The 17997-nt window shown below is 41.6% G+C and overlaps 1 protein-coding gene across 3 annotated transcripts in view; it reads left to right on the top strand.

Annotated features, from left to right (window-relative positions):
- SPECC1 (sperm antigen with calponin homology and coiled-coil domains 1) overlaps positions 1-17997 on the top strand; it is a 689067-nt gene that overhangs the window by 161383 nt on the left and 509687 nt on the right. For all 3 annotated transcript variants that reach the window (XM_082247576.1, XM_082247577.1, XM_082247575.1), the window contains exons 2-3: positions 1458-1613; positions 10022-10157. In XM_082247576.1, coding sequence (XP_082103702.1) covers positions 1461-1613; positions 10022-10157 — 289 coding nt within the window. In that variant the 5' untranslated portion in view covers positions 1458-1460. The remainder of the gene's footprint in view (positions 1-1457; positions 1614-10021; positions 10158-17997) is intronic.

Raw genomic sequence — 17997 nt, 5'->3', positions numbered from 1 at the left:
GGTCACTGAAAGTTAAACATGGCACCTCATGGCAAACAACTCTCTAAGGGTTTCTGAAAAATAGAATTGTTGCTCTACATAAAGATGGCTTAGGCTATAAGAAAATTGCCAAGACCCCTAAACTGAGCTGCAGCATGGTGGCCAAGACCATACAGTGGTTTACCAGGACAGGTTCCATTCAGAACAGGCCTCACCATGGTCAACCAAAGAAGTTGAGTGCACATGCTCAGCGTCATATTCAGAGGTTGTCTTTGGAAAATAGATGTATGAGTGCTGCCAGCATTGCTGCAGAGGTTTAAGGGTGGAGGGTCAGCCTGTCAGTGCTCAGACCATATGCCGCACACTGAATCGAATTGGTCTAATGGTTTTTGTCCTCAGAAGGAAACCTCTTCTAAAGATGATGCACAAGATAGCCCGCAAACAGTTTGCTGAAGACAAGCAGACTAAGGACATGGATTACTAGAACCATGTCCTGTGGTCTGATGAGACCAAGATAAACGTATTTAGTTCAGATGGTGTCAAGCGTGTGTGGCGGCAACCAGGTGAGGAGTACAAAGACAAGTGTGTCTTGCCTACAGTCAAACATGGTGGTGGAAGTGTCATGGTCTGGGGCTTCATGAGTTCTGCCGGCACTGGGGAGCTTCAGTTCATTTAGGGTACCATGAATGGCAACATGTACTGTGACATACTGAAGCAGAATATGATCCCCTCCCTTCGGAGACTGGGCCGCAGGTAAGTATTCCAACATGATAACGACCCCAAATACACCTCCAAGATGACCACTGCCATGCTAAAGAAGCTGACCAAGCATGTCTCCAGACCTAAACCCTGTTGAGCATCTGTAGGGCATCCTCAAACATAAGATGGAGGAGCGCAAGGTCTCTAACATCCACCAGCTCCGTGATGTCGTTGTGTTGGTTGTGGAAGAGGGCTCCAGTGGTTTCCTGTGAAGCTCTGGTGAACTCAATGCCCAGGAGGGTTAAGGCAGTGCTGGAAAATAATGGTGGCCACACAAAATATTGACACTTTGGGCCCAATTTGGACATTTTAACTTAGGGGTTGATGGCTGTGTGTTGAGTTATTTTGAGGGGACAGCAAATTTACACTGTTATACAAGCTGTCCACTCACTACTTTACATTATAGCAAAGTGTCATTTCTTCAGTGTTCTCACATGTAAAGATATAATAAAATATTTACAAAAATGTGAGGGGTGTACTCACTTTTGTGAGATATATATACTGTATAGGTATTTAAAATGTGTGCTTAGCTGGAGCACTGCACAAATTGTAACAATTTCCAAGCAGGGGTGGAGGAGGTTGTACAGCAAGTCCCTACTGCAGTCTAGTGTTGTCTCTGCATGCTGTAAAATAAAACTTAAACAACATTTGATAGATTTATTAACATGTACATTGATCTTAATATTGTATGATTTAAATTTCATTTCTGTTTCCTCTAGGGGATGAAGACTTCTGCTCGTAATATGAATGCACAGAGCAATAAGGGACAGAGCAGCCATGGGACAGATCGAGCCAAATCTATTCCAACAATTGCCTTTGGGATGAAGACCTCCAGGTCAACCAATTCTCTCGCGTTTGAGTCCCGGCTGAGCAGGGTAAGAGTGAGGCATGAGCGTAAACTGATCATCTTCTCATATTATTTGTGGCATAGTAGTTTTGAGGCGTATGTGGTGTAAATGCCATCACAATATCTGGGAAGTATTATGTATATTATGCTTTTTTACACAAAACATGGTGATCCATCTGTACATTGAAAAAGCTTACAGGAGGAACTAATACATGTGACATTTCACTGCAACAAAAACTGCACATATGCTGTATAAATAAATGTGCAGCAGCGTGGCTAATCAATGCTGCTACTAGCAAATAAGTTATGACCATCCATATGACCCTTTAAATAGGAACGCCATAAAATTGTAGTATGGAAAGTAGGGATCGACCGATTATCGTCAAAGCCGATATATCGAGGGCCGATATGCACTTTTCCCGATATATCAGAATCAGCCCAGAGGTTACCGATATTGCTGATATTTCGGGAAAGTGCATGTACCGGAGTGATGCCTGCAGCTAGAGGAATCACCCCGGTACCGGCGCCCATGGCCGACGGTCGGCTGTCTTGTAATGACAACCGATGCGACTGAGAAGTCACTCGGCTGTCATTACAAGGAACGGGAGGGGACATCCCCCCCCTCCCGCCGCCTTCTGTGACTCGCCCGGGTCTCCCGTCCCACCGGGGGACCCGGGCAACCAGCCTGCACGGCTGCCGAAGGCCCGATCAAAGTCGCATTCGGCTCTGATTGGATCTCCATGCAAAATCCCAGAAGTGATGTCATGAGTGACATCACATCCAGGTACTGTCTGGCGCCAGATTAAAAAAACATGACAGCATTCAAAACAGCCAAACTTGGCGTTTTGAATGCTTTTAAGTGCAGAGGAGGGGTTTGGGGTCTTTTAGACCCCCAAATTCCTCCACAAAAGTACAGTACCTGTCAAAAAATATATTTTTTTTTAATATACAAAAATATCAGCCAATATCGGTCGATACCGATATGCATTGGCCAAAATATCGGTATCAGCAACGAAAAACCGATATTGGTCAATCACTAATGAAAAGGTTTAGATCCTCGTCAGGTTTTCTTTGCTTTTTGTGGCTCTGTTGGGGAAATTTTCCCTCATTTCTTGTCTAGGTCGCACACAGAGCATTGTTGTAAGTTGAAGTCCTAAATCCTGTATTTTGATTGCATTCTCTAAATACTTTTTATGAAGTGTCTATTAGAGGGCCAGTGTCACCATCTTCTAGTGCAACCTTTCTTAACCTTTTCAACACAGAGGAATCCTTGAAATAACTTTATGGTCTGAGGGAACCCCTGCTAAAAATGACTATATCTACAACTCATGATACATTAGGTGTACGTTTAGTAAACTGAGATAAGCCGAGATCTGGATGATCACGGCTTGTCTCAGAGCATTGCAGGTTTAAAATACTGAGAAGAGTAGTGGAGAACATAGTCTTCTCTTCTCATCTCAGTACACAAACAGCTTGCATTCACTGCAATAGAAACGGCCAGTTTAGAAACACATGATGTCACCTGATCACTGTGCTTCTCTTTGAAGATCTCCTCTTCCTACTTCTCCAGCTCAGAGGTGGAGATAGCAGGAAGAAATAGGAGATCTCTGCTGTGAATGTCCCAGTGCCCAAAAGTGAAAGTAAAAACTCTCCCTACTGCAGTGAAATATACATCAACAGCAGGTTAGAAACACATTAACTATACAATCACATATATATCTGTGTGTGTATATATATATATATATATATATATATATATATATATATATATATATATATATATATATATATATATACATATATATATATATATATATATATATATATATATATATATATATATATATACATATATATATATATATATATATATATATATATATATACTGTATGTACTGGTGTGTATGTATGTATGTATATATATATATTTTTTTTTTTTTATTTCAGGTACTTATATAGCACAGTCAATTTACACAGCGCTTTACATATACATTGCACATTCACATCAGTCCCTGCCCTCAAGGAGCTTACAATCTAAGGTCCCTAATGCCTCGTACACATGTACCGATCGGCCGTCTTTTGTCCAGGGCTGTCCTGTCCGCTGAAAACTGCAAAAGACTGCACATGAATTTTGTCGGCCAACAACAGCCGACTGCAGAAGTGATGTCATGTGATGGTTAACTTTCCGTGTGTTTTTTCTTTTCTGAGCATGCCCAGTCTTGCTAATCTGCTGTTTGTCGGCCGAATTCTGTACTGACTGGCGAACAATCAGCCGTTCTGGTGTTGGCCAACAAAAATTTTAATGCCTGCAGGACAGATTCTGTTCGGCCGAAAATGCGCTGTCGGCTGTCGAAAGCATCATACTAACAAGCATACAATCGGCCGATCGGTCGTCGGCCGAATATTTACGGCCGACGATCGGTACGTGTGTACGAGGCATCACTCACATACATACACAGCAGGGCCAATTTTTTATACAGGATCCAATTAACCTACCAGCATGTCTTTGGAGTGTGGGAGGAAACCAATCTGTCACGATTCAACCACGCCCACGGCGACTAGCTAAACGAGACGTGATGAATCGTGACTGGGCAGTATAAGGGGATAACGGAAATAAAGAAAATTCCTACTAAAGGCTCGTACACACGTACCGATTGTCGCAGAAAAGATTCGGCAGACGACCGATCGGCCAAATGTAGGCTTGTTAGTATGATGCTTCCGACAGCCGACAGCGCACTTTCGGCCGAACAGAATCTGTCGTGCAAGCATTAAAATGTTTGTATGCCGACACCAGAACGGCCGATTGTTCGCCAGTCAGTACAGAATTCGGCCGACAGACAGCAGATTTGCAAGACTGGGCATGCTCATAAAAGAAAAAACACAGGGAAAGTTAACCATCACATGACATCACTTCTGCAGTCGGCGGACAAAATTCGTGTGCAGTCTTTTGCACTTTTCAGCGGACATGACAGCCCGGGGACAAAAGACAGCCGATCGTTCGGCCGACGATCGGTACGTGTGTACGGGGCTTAAGTAATTAGATTGGTTGCAATACTTTCACAGCCTGCACTGCCTTCGGTCACCACTAGAGGGAGACTCCAGTCCAATCCAGCTGGCTGACCACACACAGGCAGATACAAATCTTACATACAATCTGATGCACTCTAAGGGTTGGGGAGCAGTCTAGCAATTACCACACACTACTAGGATTCCTCCAGCTATCCTACAAGCCAGAACCCCTGTGTTGATCACTCTTCCCACTGTCCCCACACCCACACACCACAAACGATAGCCTGTGGTCTGGTGTACAATCTGCATGCAATCTGCCAACATACAGTGCAATTGCATACAGATTGGCATGTATGTATGTATGTACTGTATGTATGTGTGTATATATATATATATATATATATATATATATATATATATATATATATATATATGTGTGTGTGTGTGTGTGTATGTGTATATATATATATATTTATATACTGTATGTATATATACCGTGCATGTGTGTGTGTGTGTATATATATGTTTTCATGTGTCAGAACATGTCATTACGAGTTCTTTTAAACTTTAGTTTCACTTTTTAAATTTAGCAGTGCCTGTAATCTCACAAAATCTCGCGAGATTACAGGCAGTCCACCCAGTTATACAGAGATCACGGCAGTTCTCAGAGAAAAAACTTCTCCTCTGATCACCCTGTGAGAAGTGAAGTTCTCACCCTTCTAAACTGGGTGCCAGAGGAGATATTTTTTCTCTGAGAACTGCCGAGAATTGAACTGAGAGAAAACTTCTCAGTTTACTAAACGTACACCTTAGTGTGATGGTCGGTGAGATGAATGCTCCTTACACTTGTGGACACTGGGAAGAATTACCTCCTTACAGATAGCTACAAAGATCAATAGTGTCAGTGGGAACTTATCTGAGAGGCAGAAATTGCTCATTGCTCAAGCAACCCCTAGCAAACTCTGGAGGAACCGTAGGGTTACATGAAACTCTGGATGAGTCAGTTAGTTAGTTAGTTAATGAATTCCATCAAGGAATATGTGATGAATGTATTCAGAAGAGAAAATGGAAAACCTGTTATTTGCACCTGGCCCGATACTGGTAGTACGGGTTTATGTGGCAGCCTCCGTCTCCACATACCACACCCCCTGACATGTTTTGCCCTGCCCATCGGAACTTTGTCATGACTATGCCCGTTGGCCGGGGCAAAATGTGTCAGGGGCACGATTTGAACTGAGGCTGCCATATTTATGTATTACCAGGATCGGGCAGGGGGTGCGCGGTTTCTCTGCTTTGATCTCTTCACACTACTGATTGAGTAATATCTTGTGCCAGCACCTCAATTTCTGAGCACCAACGGAACAGAGCAATCTCTTCTTGGAGCGGCACCACTAAGCCAATACGGGTCACCTTCGGAGCTCTATGTATAAAAACTTTGCTGCATGAATGTGTCAATCATTTGCACAGGCACAACTAATTGTCACTGTAATTTGATTAAAACGCTTTTTTTCTTAAGATCATCAGTGCCATCTGCTGGCAATAATGCTTTATTTTTTCTTATTGTGGTATTTCAAGAAAACTACAGCACTATTTTCACTAGATGGCATGAATAATCCTAGGGCATAGGTGTATTACCACTTCAGCTCTGGATGGTTTTACCCCCTTCCTGACCAGGCCATTTTTTGCGATACGGCACTCCATTGCTTTACCTGACAATTGCACGGTTGTGCGACACTGTACCCAAATAAAATTGATGTCCTTTTTTCCCCCACAAAAAGAGCTTTCTTTTGGTGGTATTTGATCACCTCTGCATTTTTTTTTTTTGCACTATAAACAAAAAAAGAACCACAATTTGGAAAAAAAACAATATTTTTTACTTTCTGCTATAAAACAAACCCAATAATTAAAATTTAAAGAAACCTAATTTCTTTATCAGTTTAGGCCAATATGTATTTTGCTACATATATTTGGTTATAGATGTATATTGATTGGTTTGTGCAAAAGTTATAGCGTCTACAAACTATTGGATAGATTTATGGACTTTTTATTTTTTTTATTGTTTTTACTAGTAATGATGGCAATCTGCGATTTTTAGTGGGACTGCGACTTTGCCGGGGACAAATCTGATGCTGACACTTTTTGGGTACCAGTGACATCAATGCAGTGATTAGTGCTAAAAAAAGATGCACTGTCACTGTATAAATGACACTGGCAGGGAAGGGGTTAACACCAGGGTGCGATCAAGGGATAAGTGTGCTCCCAGGGAGTGATTTCTAACTGTGGGGGAAATGGATACAGTAGACGAAAAAAGAGATCTGTGTTTCTGCTTAGCTGAAACACAAGATCTCTCTTTTTCTCCCTGACAGATCAGCGGTCTGCCTTGTTTACATAAGCAGACCGCCGTCCTGCCTTTCCTGATCGGTGGGTCCTGGCGATGGGATCCGCTGATTGGCTCCCACTGTGTCCAATCACGGCAGTGCGCGTGCACCCAAGATCGCGTGCACAAAATCACGTACATGTACAAATATTGTAGCTGCTGACTTTTAATATCAGGACACTTACCTGTCCAGGGATCCAGCAGAGTCTTCAACCAATCAGATTTTTAATTTGGCTCTTGGGTGCTGCTGCAATCTTGGCTAAGGGAATCTGGCAGTAAAGACTTGTGGCTTCACAGCCGGTTCCCTACTGCGCATGCAAGAATCGTGCTGGGCTTTGTGAATAGCAACAGTGGCGGGGGAAGGAGAAGCTGGCTAAGTTTGCCACAGCAAAGTCTGCCGAAAGTGGGAGCGGGTACCTGTCAAAACCACATTCCCCCCTCCCCCTCGAAAGGTGGCAAATGTGGCAGCGGAGCGGGGGAAGAAGGCAGAGCTTCCCCTTTAGAGTGAAGCTCTACTTTAAATCAAGGATAAGTGCCCATTTAACAGCAACTACATGACTCCTCCCTCACTACCACAAAGAGCAAATATATCAGTGTATTGTCACACTGCTAATGATCACAAGTTTAGTTTTTGTATGACATTGTCTTCCTGTGGCTTTTTCAGTGTTTTTTTTTTGGGTGCTTTGTTTATCTTTTTACACTCTCTGTATAGAACAGACCAATACTGTCACTCTATGGGGTCAGGCCCAGGACATGCACGCTGCACAGACCGGGGGGGGGGGGAAACTTACATTTCCGGTCCATTGTGGCATGTAGTTACATTGACATTTTATTTCAAGATTGCTTTAGGGTTAGGAATCCTGTTTTTTAAATTTTCTCTATTGCTTTAAAGAATATGTAAACCCAACATTTCATATTCTTAATATGTGCCTGCTGTACCATGTACTTGTATGAAAAGGTATCCTGTTCTCTTTATAATGCTTCCTTTGTGTGAAATTCCTGGTGTTCCTGCCAGTCCCTCGGCTTTCCATTTTAAAAACTGAACACCAGTTTTCTGGTTGTGCTGGAAAATCAGCCTGCTCTCCTCCAATGATTAGACTGGTGCTGACATGCCCCTCCCCCCCTTCATAGGGAAGATTAGTGTGCTGCTCTTTTTTCTCCCCCAGCTCTTTGAGCTCTGTATGCAGCTGAGAACAGAAGGTATGTGACCACCTATAAAAAGGGGAAAAAAATGTTATGCCTTTCATTTCTATTTGAAATATAATGGATTGTTTTACAAGGTGAGTGTTCACATATACTTTAGGTATATAGAAAAGAGAGAGGTGAAGATGATCCATGAAACCTTATTCAAATTGATCCCAAGGCTGTCTTTAACCACTTCCGTACCGCTCACGTTGCTGCTACTGCAGCAAGGTCTCAGCCCTGGGTCTATCGACTTAGACCTATGTCACTTGATTCCCTGCTGTCTCGGCCGCCTGAGCCTCGCTCCCGCTGTGTTTAGACACAGCGGGAGTCGGTCCAGGGGAGGAGAGGCGGTGATCACCGTCTCTCTTCCCCGATCGTCGGGGAAAGACTGAGAAAATCCGCCCGCTTGTGTAAACAAAGCGGGCAGATCTTCTCTGTGACAGACAGGGAGAGATCACAGGATTCAGCATAGCTGAACCTGCGATCTGTGTCTGTGTCACACAACCCCCTCCCCCCACACACGTCAGTAAGCATGAGGCATACATTTAACCCCTTGATCACCAACAGTGTTAACCCTTTCCCTGCCAGTGTCATTTTTACAGTAACAGTGCATATTTTTAGCACTGATTACTGTAGTAATGTCACTGGTTCCCCCAAAAGTGTCAAAAATGTCAGGGGTCCGATCTGTCCGCCACAATGTCGCAGTCCAGCAAAAAATCGCAGATCGCCGCCATTACTAGTAAAAAAAAAACAATAAAAATGACAAATCTTTCCCTTAGTTAGTAACTTTTGTGCAAAGCAATTAATATACGCTTATTGAGATTTTTTTTACCAAAAATACGTAGCAGAAAACAAATTGGCCTAAAATGTTAAAAAAATTTGATTTGTAATTTTTTTTTGGGGAATGTTATATATCAGAATGTGAAAAATATTGTTTTTTTTTTTTTCAAAATTATCGCTCTTTTTCTCAAAAATGAAAAATCGCACAGGTGATCAAACACCACCAAAAGAAAGCTCTATTTGTGGGGAGAAAAGGCACGTAAATTTAATTTGGGTACAGTGTCGCACGACCACGCAATTGTCCGTTAAAGTAACGCAGTGCCGAATCGCAAAATATGGCCTGGTCAGGAAGGGGGTAAAATCTCCCGGTCTTAAAGTGGTTAAAAATACGCTCATTGAGAATTTTTTTGTCAAAGACATGTAGCTAAATATATTTTGGCCTAAATATATGACAAAAATTGAATATATTCGATATTTTTTAACTGTCAAAGTAGAAAATGTTGATTCTTTGCAAAATTTTCGCTATTTTTTTATTAATATCGCAAAAAATAAAATGCATAGAGGTGATCAAATACCACCAAAAGAAAGCTCTGTTTGTGGGGGAAAAAGGACGTAAATTTCGTTTGGGTACAGCATTGCATGACCGCGCAATTGTCAGTTAAAATCGCGCAGTGCCAAGTTGAAAAAAGTGGTCTGGTCATTAAGCAGGAAAATCCTCCGGTCTTAAAGTGGTTAAAGATAGAGGGAGTTTTACATCCTACATTACCGAAACTCCAAACCTTATTCACCAAATCAATAATAAAATCTTCTTTAAAGGTGAACAACAGAAAAGAAAGTAAATGGATTACCTGGTTTGAAGGTCAGCTGTTGTAGGAGAATGGCAGCTTTCATCAAAGGCTTTTCATGTGTCCTGCTTGATAATAGGTTTACTAACTGCTGATTTTACATGAACAATTTTTTCATCAATGGCAACATAGATTGAAATAAAAGTGTTTTCTTCATTGCTTGATTTGCCCTGCAATGTGACCATTTTTCACATATGACAAATGTGTTATTATGGATAGCCACTCTCTTGTCTGTTGCAGCTGAAAAGAGCAAGCAGCGATGACATGCTCACAAAGCCAGGGGGCAGTACAGCTGCAACCACCTCCAGGCTGAAGAAGACTATTACTACAGGTGCCATCTCAGAGCTGTCAGAGAGCAAGTACAGGAGCACCACAGGTAAAATAATGCTGGATTTGCAAAGTTCTCTAATGTTTCCTCAATGTTTTTCTGAATTACTGTATATTAAGCTCTACTCAAGCTCAAAAGATATTACATATTTTGCAACATTTTGTTATGTTTACAAAAGTAGCCACACCCTGAGTAGAAAAGCCTGTCCCTGCCAGCATGCTGCAGAGAAGGACCTCTGCTTTCTAATCAGCAGAGAGCATGAGCTTTATTGATTACAGATCTGTCTGACTTAGCAGGGGCATGACAGACCTCTGCAAAGAGATGACTGCTTTCACACAGAGATCAAGGATCTTTCTCTGGAACATGCTGCCAGGGGACAGGCTTCTACTCAGGCTGTGGATGCTTTCTATGGAAAATAAAATGTGAGATGTATTTAGCTGTTTGAAACTGAAAAGCTTTAAGGTCCACTGTTCTAATAGGGAGGCAGAAGGGTGGAGACCTGAAGAGTAAAAACGTACCTGTTAGGCCCCAATGCATGATATTCCAGCATTTTCTTATGAAAGAAGGCACAGGTGCACCGTTCAGCCCCACTGCTGGTAGCCTGTAAGACTCTATGGGGTTAATTTACTAAAGGTAAATAGACTGTGCACTTTGCAAAGTGTAGTTGCACTCTGCAGGTGCAGTTGCTCCAGAGCTTAGTAAATAAGCAAAAGCTCTGCTGACAGGGGCATAACTGCAGGGGTTGCAATTGCAACCGGGCCCCATGCCTGTGCGGCTCCCCTGTACACCTGGATAGGAGGGGCGGCGGGGGAAGCATGTAGATAAATCATTTTCCTCCTTTTTCCTCCTGTACCTGCAGGAGGAAAATGGAGGAGATTGGTTCCTCTGTTTGCTGCCCCGCCACTCCTCCTATCCAGTTCACTTGTGTTCTGCTGTCTCTGGGCCCCTGTGTGCTTTCCTGGTCCCCCCTACTGTACTGCCCCCCCCCACTGTGCTCCCTCCCCTCTCCTGTCGGCTGCTGCAGGGGATGTGTCACAATACAGAACCAGGAAGGGGTCGGTAAATATGTAATTTACCAGCTCCTTCCTTTTCTGAATGGACAGAGTCATAGTCAGTGACATTGTAAAAAAATAAAATAAAATGATAAAAAATAATACAATGAAAATACCAAAAAATAAAAACTACTGACACCAGTGGGTGAACTTCCAGGATTGCAAAGGTCACACTTGTGACTGGGCCCTGGCATTCCACCACCGTCGGGAGGCCCCAAGGTGGCAGGAAGGGGGCCCACTGCAGAACTTGTGACCGTAATAAAGGGCCCTGCAATGAGAGTAAAGAGCCCCAGGATCAGTGGGAAGAGCCCCAGGCTTGTAGGGAAGGGCCCTGGCCAGGGGTCCTTCATGGTTTCTTGCACCGGGGCCCTGAAGGTTCTAGTTACGCCTCTGATCCTTGCCTAGATAGGGATGACATATGCAGCATGCTCTCGCACATTCTCAGACACGTATCAGGGTCTACAGGACATGGCAAACATCACAGAGCCATGCAGTGGTGCTGCAAATGTGCAGGGGGTCCAAATGGCTCTTCCAGGTCTTATGGATCCACCAGAGACCTGCAGCGTGTCTGCACATGCATGGTCAAGATGGTGTCGTGCAAGCACAGCCACAAAGAAGAACATTCTGCTGAAAGGAGGACAACACTGGACTCCATGACCATGAATTTTTGTCAGGGGTCTGGGGGGCCCTTCGTGGTCTCTTGCACCGGGGCCCTGAAGGTTCTAGTTACGCCTCTGTCTGCTGACTTCCACCATCCAATCATGTACAAGCAAAAATTCTGTTTTTTTATTTTTTATTTTCCTTGCATGTGACTGGGTATTCTTTCCAAAGTGAAAGTGAAGTTCCAGCCTCAAAACGAAAATTTGACATCCGCTTGCTCTAAGTAACCTGAAAAAGAATTGGATAATCACAATTTTATTTTATTTTTTTGCTTTACTTACCTTGTTTTTGAAGAAAATATACTTACCTTCCTTCCACTTCCTTCCTCTGCGGACGTGGCCCGCGCCGTCACTTCCTGCTTGCATTGACTCCTGGGAGCCGAATGCCATCGCTTCCAGGAGTCAATGCGCCTGCACTGGCCCTGCTCGTCACTTCCGATGCAGGAGCGTCATTCCCTGCTAAACAGCTTCTGGGCATGCCCAGAAGCTGTGCAGGGATGATGCGCCTGCACCGGAAGTGACGAGCAGGGCCGGTGCAGGGCATTCTTGGACTCCGACGTCACTGAAGAGGACGCTCTGGCTTCAGCTGCCCACACCTGAGATGGCAGCGCTGGACAAGACATTTTCAAGGTAAGTATTTCTTCTAAAAGGTAAGTGCAACCTGGGACAGTTCAGAGGCTATCATTTCTGAAATGCACTAGCCCTGACTGTCCCGGGGTATTTTTATCGAATCATTTTTTTTGAGGCCGGAACTCCGCTTTAAGCTGTACCTCATTGACTAAACTCTGGAGAAACTGCACTTGCAGAGTGCAACTGCACTTTGCAAAGTGCACAATCGACTTACCTTTAGTAAATCAACCCCTATGGGGTTTATATACTAAAGGCAAAGAGACTGTGCATGCTCCAGAGCTTAGTAAATGAGCAGAAGCTTTGCTGATTTCCATCATTAAATCATGTGCAAGTAAAAATGCTTTCTTTTTCAGTTTTCCTTGCTTGTGATTGGGTATTTTTTTCAAAGTGAACCTTTACCTCATTTACTAAGCTGTGGAGCAACTGCACTTTGTAAAGTGCACAGTCTATTTGCCTTTAGTAAATCAACCCCAAATGAGAGGCTGAAAGCTGCTTAAGCTAAACAGGGCTAGATGTTGAACAGATTGGTACTAATGTTTAGGGCAGTATGCATGCACCGAGCAACAAATGTCTGGAATGCAGACTTCATAGCCTCATAGATTTTTTCATGTAGCCAGCAGCTTTGCCGGACAGTGTGCCTGTGTCTTTTGCCTGAACAAAAACACCAGGATAACATACAAGGGGCCAAACGTCCAGTGTGCATGGCCTATATTGGAAAAAGAAAATCCCTTGGTGCTTCAGTTCCAGACATTCCAGATCACATAACCCACAGTGGGGCTGCATTATGGACACCAACATCCAGTAAGCAGAACATGAATTCACTTCCACGGAAGATTCTGCTGATATCAATGCCTTAGTGCAGTACAGGAACCTGTGATGTGGAATCAGTGCACCCCAAGACCACCTTTCCTGATCAAAGGTACACTTTTACAATTTGGGACCCATCCTGCCTCCCTGCTAAACAAGCCGAATATGGATGCGTCTATGGTATGCTTTAGCTGAGCCACTTGTGTGGAGCATCTATTAGGAGTTAAGTGTTCCCACCTCATTACAGCCATGTCATGGATTGGGAGATAACCATACTGAATAGCAATTAAGCCCCGGTGATTGAACAAATTACATTTCTTTCAGCCCATCACAGATTATATTACCAATTGACAGATAATGACATAAGGGCAAGGGCTGTCTTGCTCAAGCTCAAAAAAAATTTGATGGTGACACAGCCACTCTCTACCATCACAGTACTATTTCTCTGTTTGAACATTTTTTTCACAATATATCTGCTGTTGTAATGATTGAGAGATAATACATCTGCTGACATAAGACTTTAGGGAACTGTATATGAGGCGTTTCTGGTAATAATTTTTGAGAACTAGTTCTAATAGGTGTATAGATGACATGAACTTGTCTTGGCTCATAGATTGTTCTCTAGATTGTTAGCTTAAAGAAGGTTCCTTTCTTACTTTTATAACACTTGTGTCTCTCGGAGAAGTGTGTCAACTTGCTGACGATACTAAAATAAGCAGGGCAATAACTTCTATGCAGGATGTGGAAACCTTACAAGAAGACCTGAACAAAATAATGGGGTGGGCATCTACTTGGCAAATAAGGTTTAATGTTGGAAAATGTAGGGTAATGCATTTGGGTGCCAGAAATAGGAACGCAAGTTATTCACTAGGGGGAGAGCCTTTGGGGGAATCTACAGTAAGATGGAAAAGGACCTGGGGGTCCTAGTAGACGACAAGCTCAGCAATTGCATGCAATGCCATACTGCTGCAAGCAAAGCCAACAAAATACTGGCATGTATAAAAAAGGGGATTCCCTCCAGAGATAAAACAATAATTCTCCCACTCTACAAGACTCTGGTCCGGTCGCATCTGGAGTATGCCGTCCAGTTCTGGGCACGAGTCCTCAGGAAAGATCTACTGGAACTGGATAGAGTCCAGAGAAGGGCAACAAAGATAATAAAGGGAATAGAGGACTTCAGCTATGAGGAAAGACTACAAGCATTGGTCTTATTCTCTCTGGACAGGAGACGCTTGAGAGAGATATGATATCAATGTACAAATACTGTACAGGTGGCCCTAGCATAGGGAGCAAACTTTACAGCAAAAGGGAATATAAAAGGACACGTGGCCATTCACTAAACTTAGAAGAGAAGCGGTTTAACCAAAAATTGCGTAAAGGGTTCTTCACTGTCAGAGCGGTAAGGATGTGGAATTCTCTTCCTCAAGCTGTGGTATCAGCAGGGAGCATCGATAGTTTTAAAAAACAATTAAATGGGCACCTTAACGACCACAACATACAGAGGAATACGATGTACTATTGACAGCACACACACACACTCATCATAGGTTATACTGGATGGACTGATGTCTTTTTTTCACCTCACTAACTATGTACTGTAACTATGTAACTGTGATTATGAATGGTAGAAGATTGGGAGACAGGGGTCCTAAAACTGTCCGTTAGACTGCTGGGGACAAGTCTATGGCCAGTAGGAGTAAAAAATGCCTTGGTATCATAGGTCAGTGGTAGTAAAAAAATGTATTGGTGTGTTTTGGGTGAAAATAGAACATACTGCATTAATACTTAGTGCAACTCACTACACAGCTTGCTGCAATGCACGTGAAGGAAGGAAAAATAATGTATTTTGACTCCTGCTGATCTCAGATCTATTCAACATATCGATACAATGCATTAAAAAAAAAAAGCACATAAACCCAGTGAATAAAAAAAAACTCAAGTGCATTTAGCATGCATCAGTGTGTGCTTAACCTTCCTAGCGGTATTCCCGAGTGTGACTCGGGGTAAGATTTTAGTGCCAAAAGCGGTAACCCCGAGTCACACTCGGGGTAGCGCTAAGAAGATCGCTGGATGCTGGAGGAGGTTTTACTTACCTTTTCTCCGGGATCCAGCGAAGACTGCGAGCGGTGTGCGGCGGCGGAGCTCTCTCCCGATCGTCTGCGAGCCCCGGCTTCCGTCTCCGGCGACGTGACATCCGCCGGGGGGTGGAACCGGCGGCAAATTCGAATGTAAAATGCACCAAACACACTGATATCGTTCAAAATAAAATAAAATCACATTACATTACCCCCCAGTGCCCTTTCCTGCAGTTTTACTGTACTTTTTATGTAAATATATGTATATATATATATATACATATATACATATATATATATATATATATATATATATATATATATATATATACACACATTATATATATATATATATATATATATATACATATATATGTATATATATATATATATATATATATATATATATATATATATATGTATGTATATATATATATATATATATGTATATATATATATATATATATATATATATATATATATACACGTATATATATATATATATATATATATACACACGTAATTCTTGTGAATGAGCAGCCCAAACCAACTGTATACATTATATATATACGTATATATAATATATATATATATATATATATAATATATATATAATATATGTATACATAATATATGTATACATACATATATATATATATATAATATGTATAATAAATGTATACAGTTGGTTTGGGCTGCTCATTCACAAGAATTACATGCTTTCAGCACCTAAAATAATGGTACCGCTTTCAGCACCTAAAATCCAAAAGAATCATACCGCCAGGGAGGTTAATGCAACAAAAGTGATCTGAATTCACCCTAAAGCTGCCCATACACCAGAATTACAGTTGAAATGTTTAGTTTTAGGAATCTGTTTGATTTTCTAACCATTAGTGGATCAAAAAAAAAGGTTTATTCTCAACCACAGTGAAGAGAAAATTCTAAGGAGCAGGATGAAACATTTTTCTTAAGCAAACTAACCTCTAAGGCAGCCCATAGATGATTACATTCTCTGTCTTTCTAACACGAGTGGCTCCTGCAGCACTGTTGTGTTCATACAGTCATCAAATGTACGAAGAGTTTTTGTATGAATTTCCATACGAATGTTCATTCGAAAACCTGCTGGTGTTTGGTCAGCTGTAGTGTTTGAATTTCACACTTTTATTAGTAGGTTTCGATGTAGCTTAAAACCCAGCTACAACACTGCCATCTATTGGAAATATAAATAACGGCCTTCTTATTGGTAATGTAGGGATGAGCAAAATAAAAGAATTAGTGTTGAACTTGAACCCTATAACATCGAGATCTCAGCACCAAAAATTAATGATTTGAAGTTAAGATTTGGGACTTTTTACCCTATGTTGTAATACAGGAAAAGAAAAGTAAAGGTATTGTCCATAGCAGCTATTGACACATGTAGATAATATATTCACTAGACAAAAAAAAAAAAAACACTAAAAATTACAGAAAGTCTGTTTAGTTAGTAAACGCAATAACTTTTGCGCAAACCAATCAAAATACGCTTATTGTGATTTTTTTTTTTTACCAAACATATGTAGCAGAAAACAAATTGGCCAAAAATTAAAAAAAAATTAGATTTTTACATTTTACATAGTTTTTTTGCCACCTTCTCCCATGTTCGCCTCCAGGACTTTTCCAGAGCCCCTCTCATCCTATGTAACCCCCTACCCCAATCTGTGCAATTATCTTCTACTCTGTTTGCTTTTAGACAATCCCTGAAAACCCTCTTACTCAGAGAAGCCTATTCTGCCCACACCTAACAACTGTACTTTATTATTACCTTTTGTATCACTTGACCCTTCCTCCTAGATTGTAAGCTCTAGCAAACAGTGCCCTCTGATTCCTCCTGTATTGAATTGTTTTGTAACTGTACCATCGGCCCTCAGGTTGTAAACACTGCGCAAACTATAAGCGCTATATAAATCCTTTATAATAATAATAATAATAATGATAATAATGTTACATATGAAGTGCAATCATGTGCAGCAATACAGTGGTGATCGAAAGTTTGGGCACCCCAGGTACAAATTTGTATTAATGTGCATAAAGAAGCCAAGGAAAGATGGAAAAATCTCCAAAAGGCATCAAATTACAGATTAGACATTCTTATAATATGTCAACAATATGGATTGTTCTCAATCATCGTCTGGGAAGACCAGGTGATGTCAATCTCAAAGATTTGTGGTGACCCTACCAGACTACACGAAGTTTTGGCGTATCTGCAGTATATACCCAATTACTATCGCTAACAATACATGAGACTTTCATGGTCATTGAAGAACTGGAAAGGGGACTGTTGTTTATTTTCACCTCTAATAGATCTATGGGAATATCTGACTAAAGACTGTGAGGACTGAGTCACTACCTGCACTGTCATTTTAGTGGACATCCATAGTTTATTTTAGAAACTTTTTTATATTGAAACTTAAAATAGTTGACGCTCACAAAGCTGGAGAAGGCTATAAGAAGATAGCAAAGCGTTTTCAGATGTCAATATCCTCTGTTCGGAATGTAATTAAGAAATGGCAGTCATCAGGAACAGTGGAAGTTAAAGCAAGATCTGGAAGACAAAGAAAAATATCAGACAGAACAGCTCACAGGATTGTGAGAAAAATAAATTCAAAACCCACGTTTGACTGGAGTT

This window comes from Pelophylax lessonae (assembly GCF_965119305.1).
Source record: "Pelophylax lessonae genome assembly, chromosome: 2".
Lineage (NCBI taxonomy): Eukaryota > Metazoa > Chordata > Amphibia > Anura > Ranidae > Pelophylax > Pelophylax lessonae.
The sequence above is the reverse complement of the archived record's forward strand: the minus strand, read 5'-3'. Positions and strand labels throughout refer to the sequence as shown.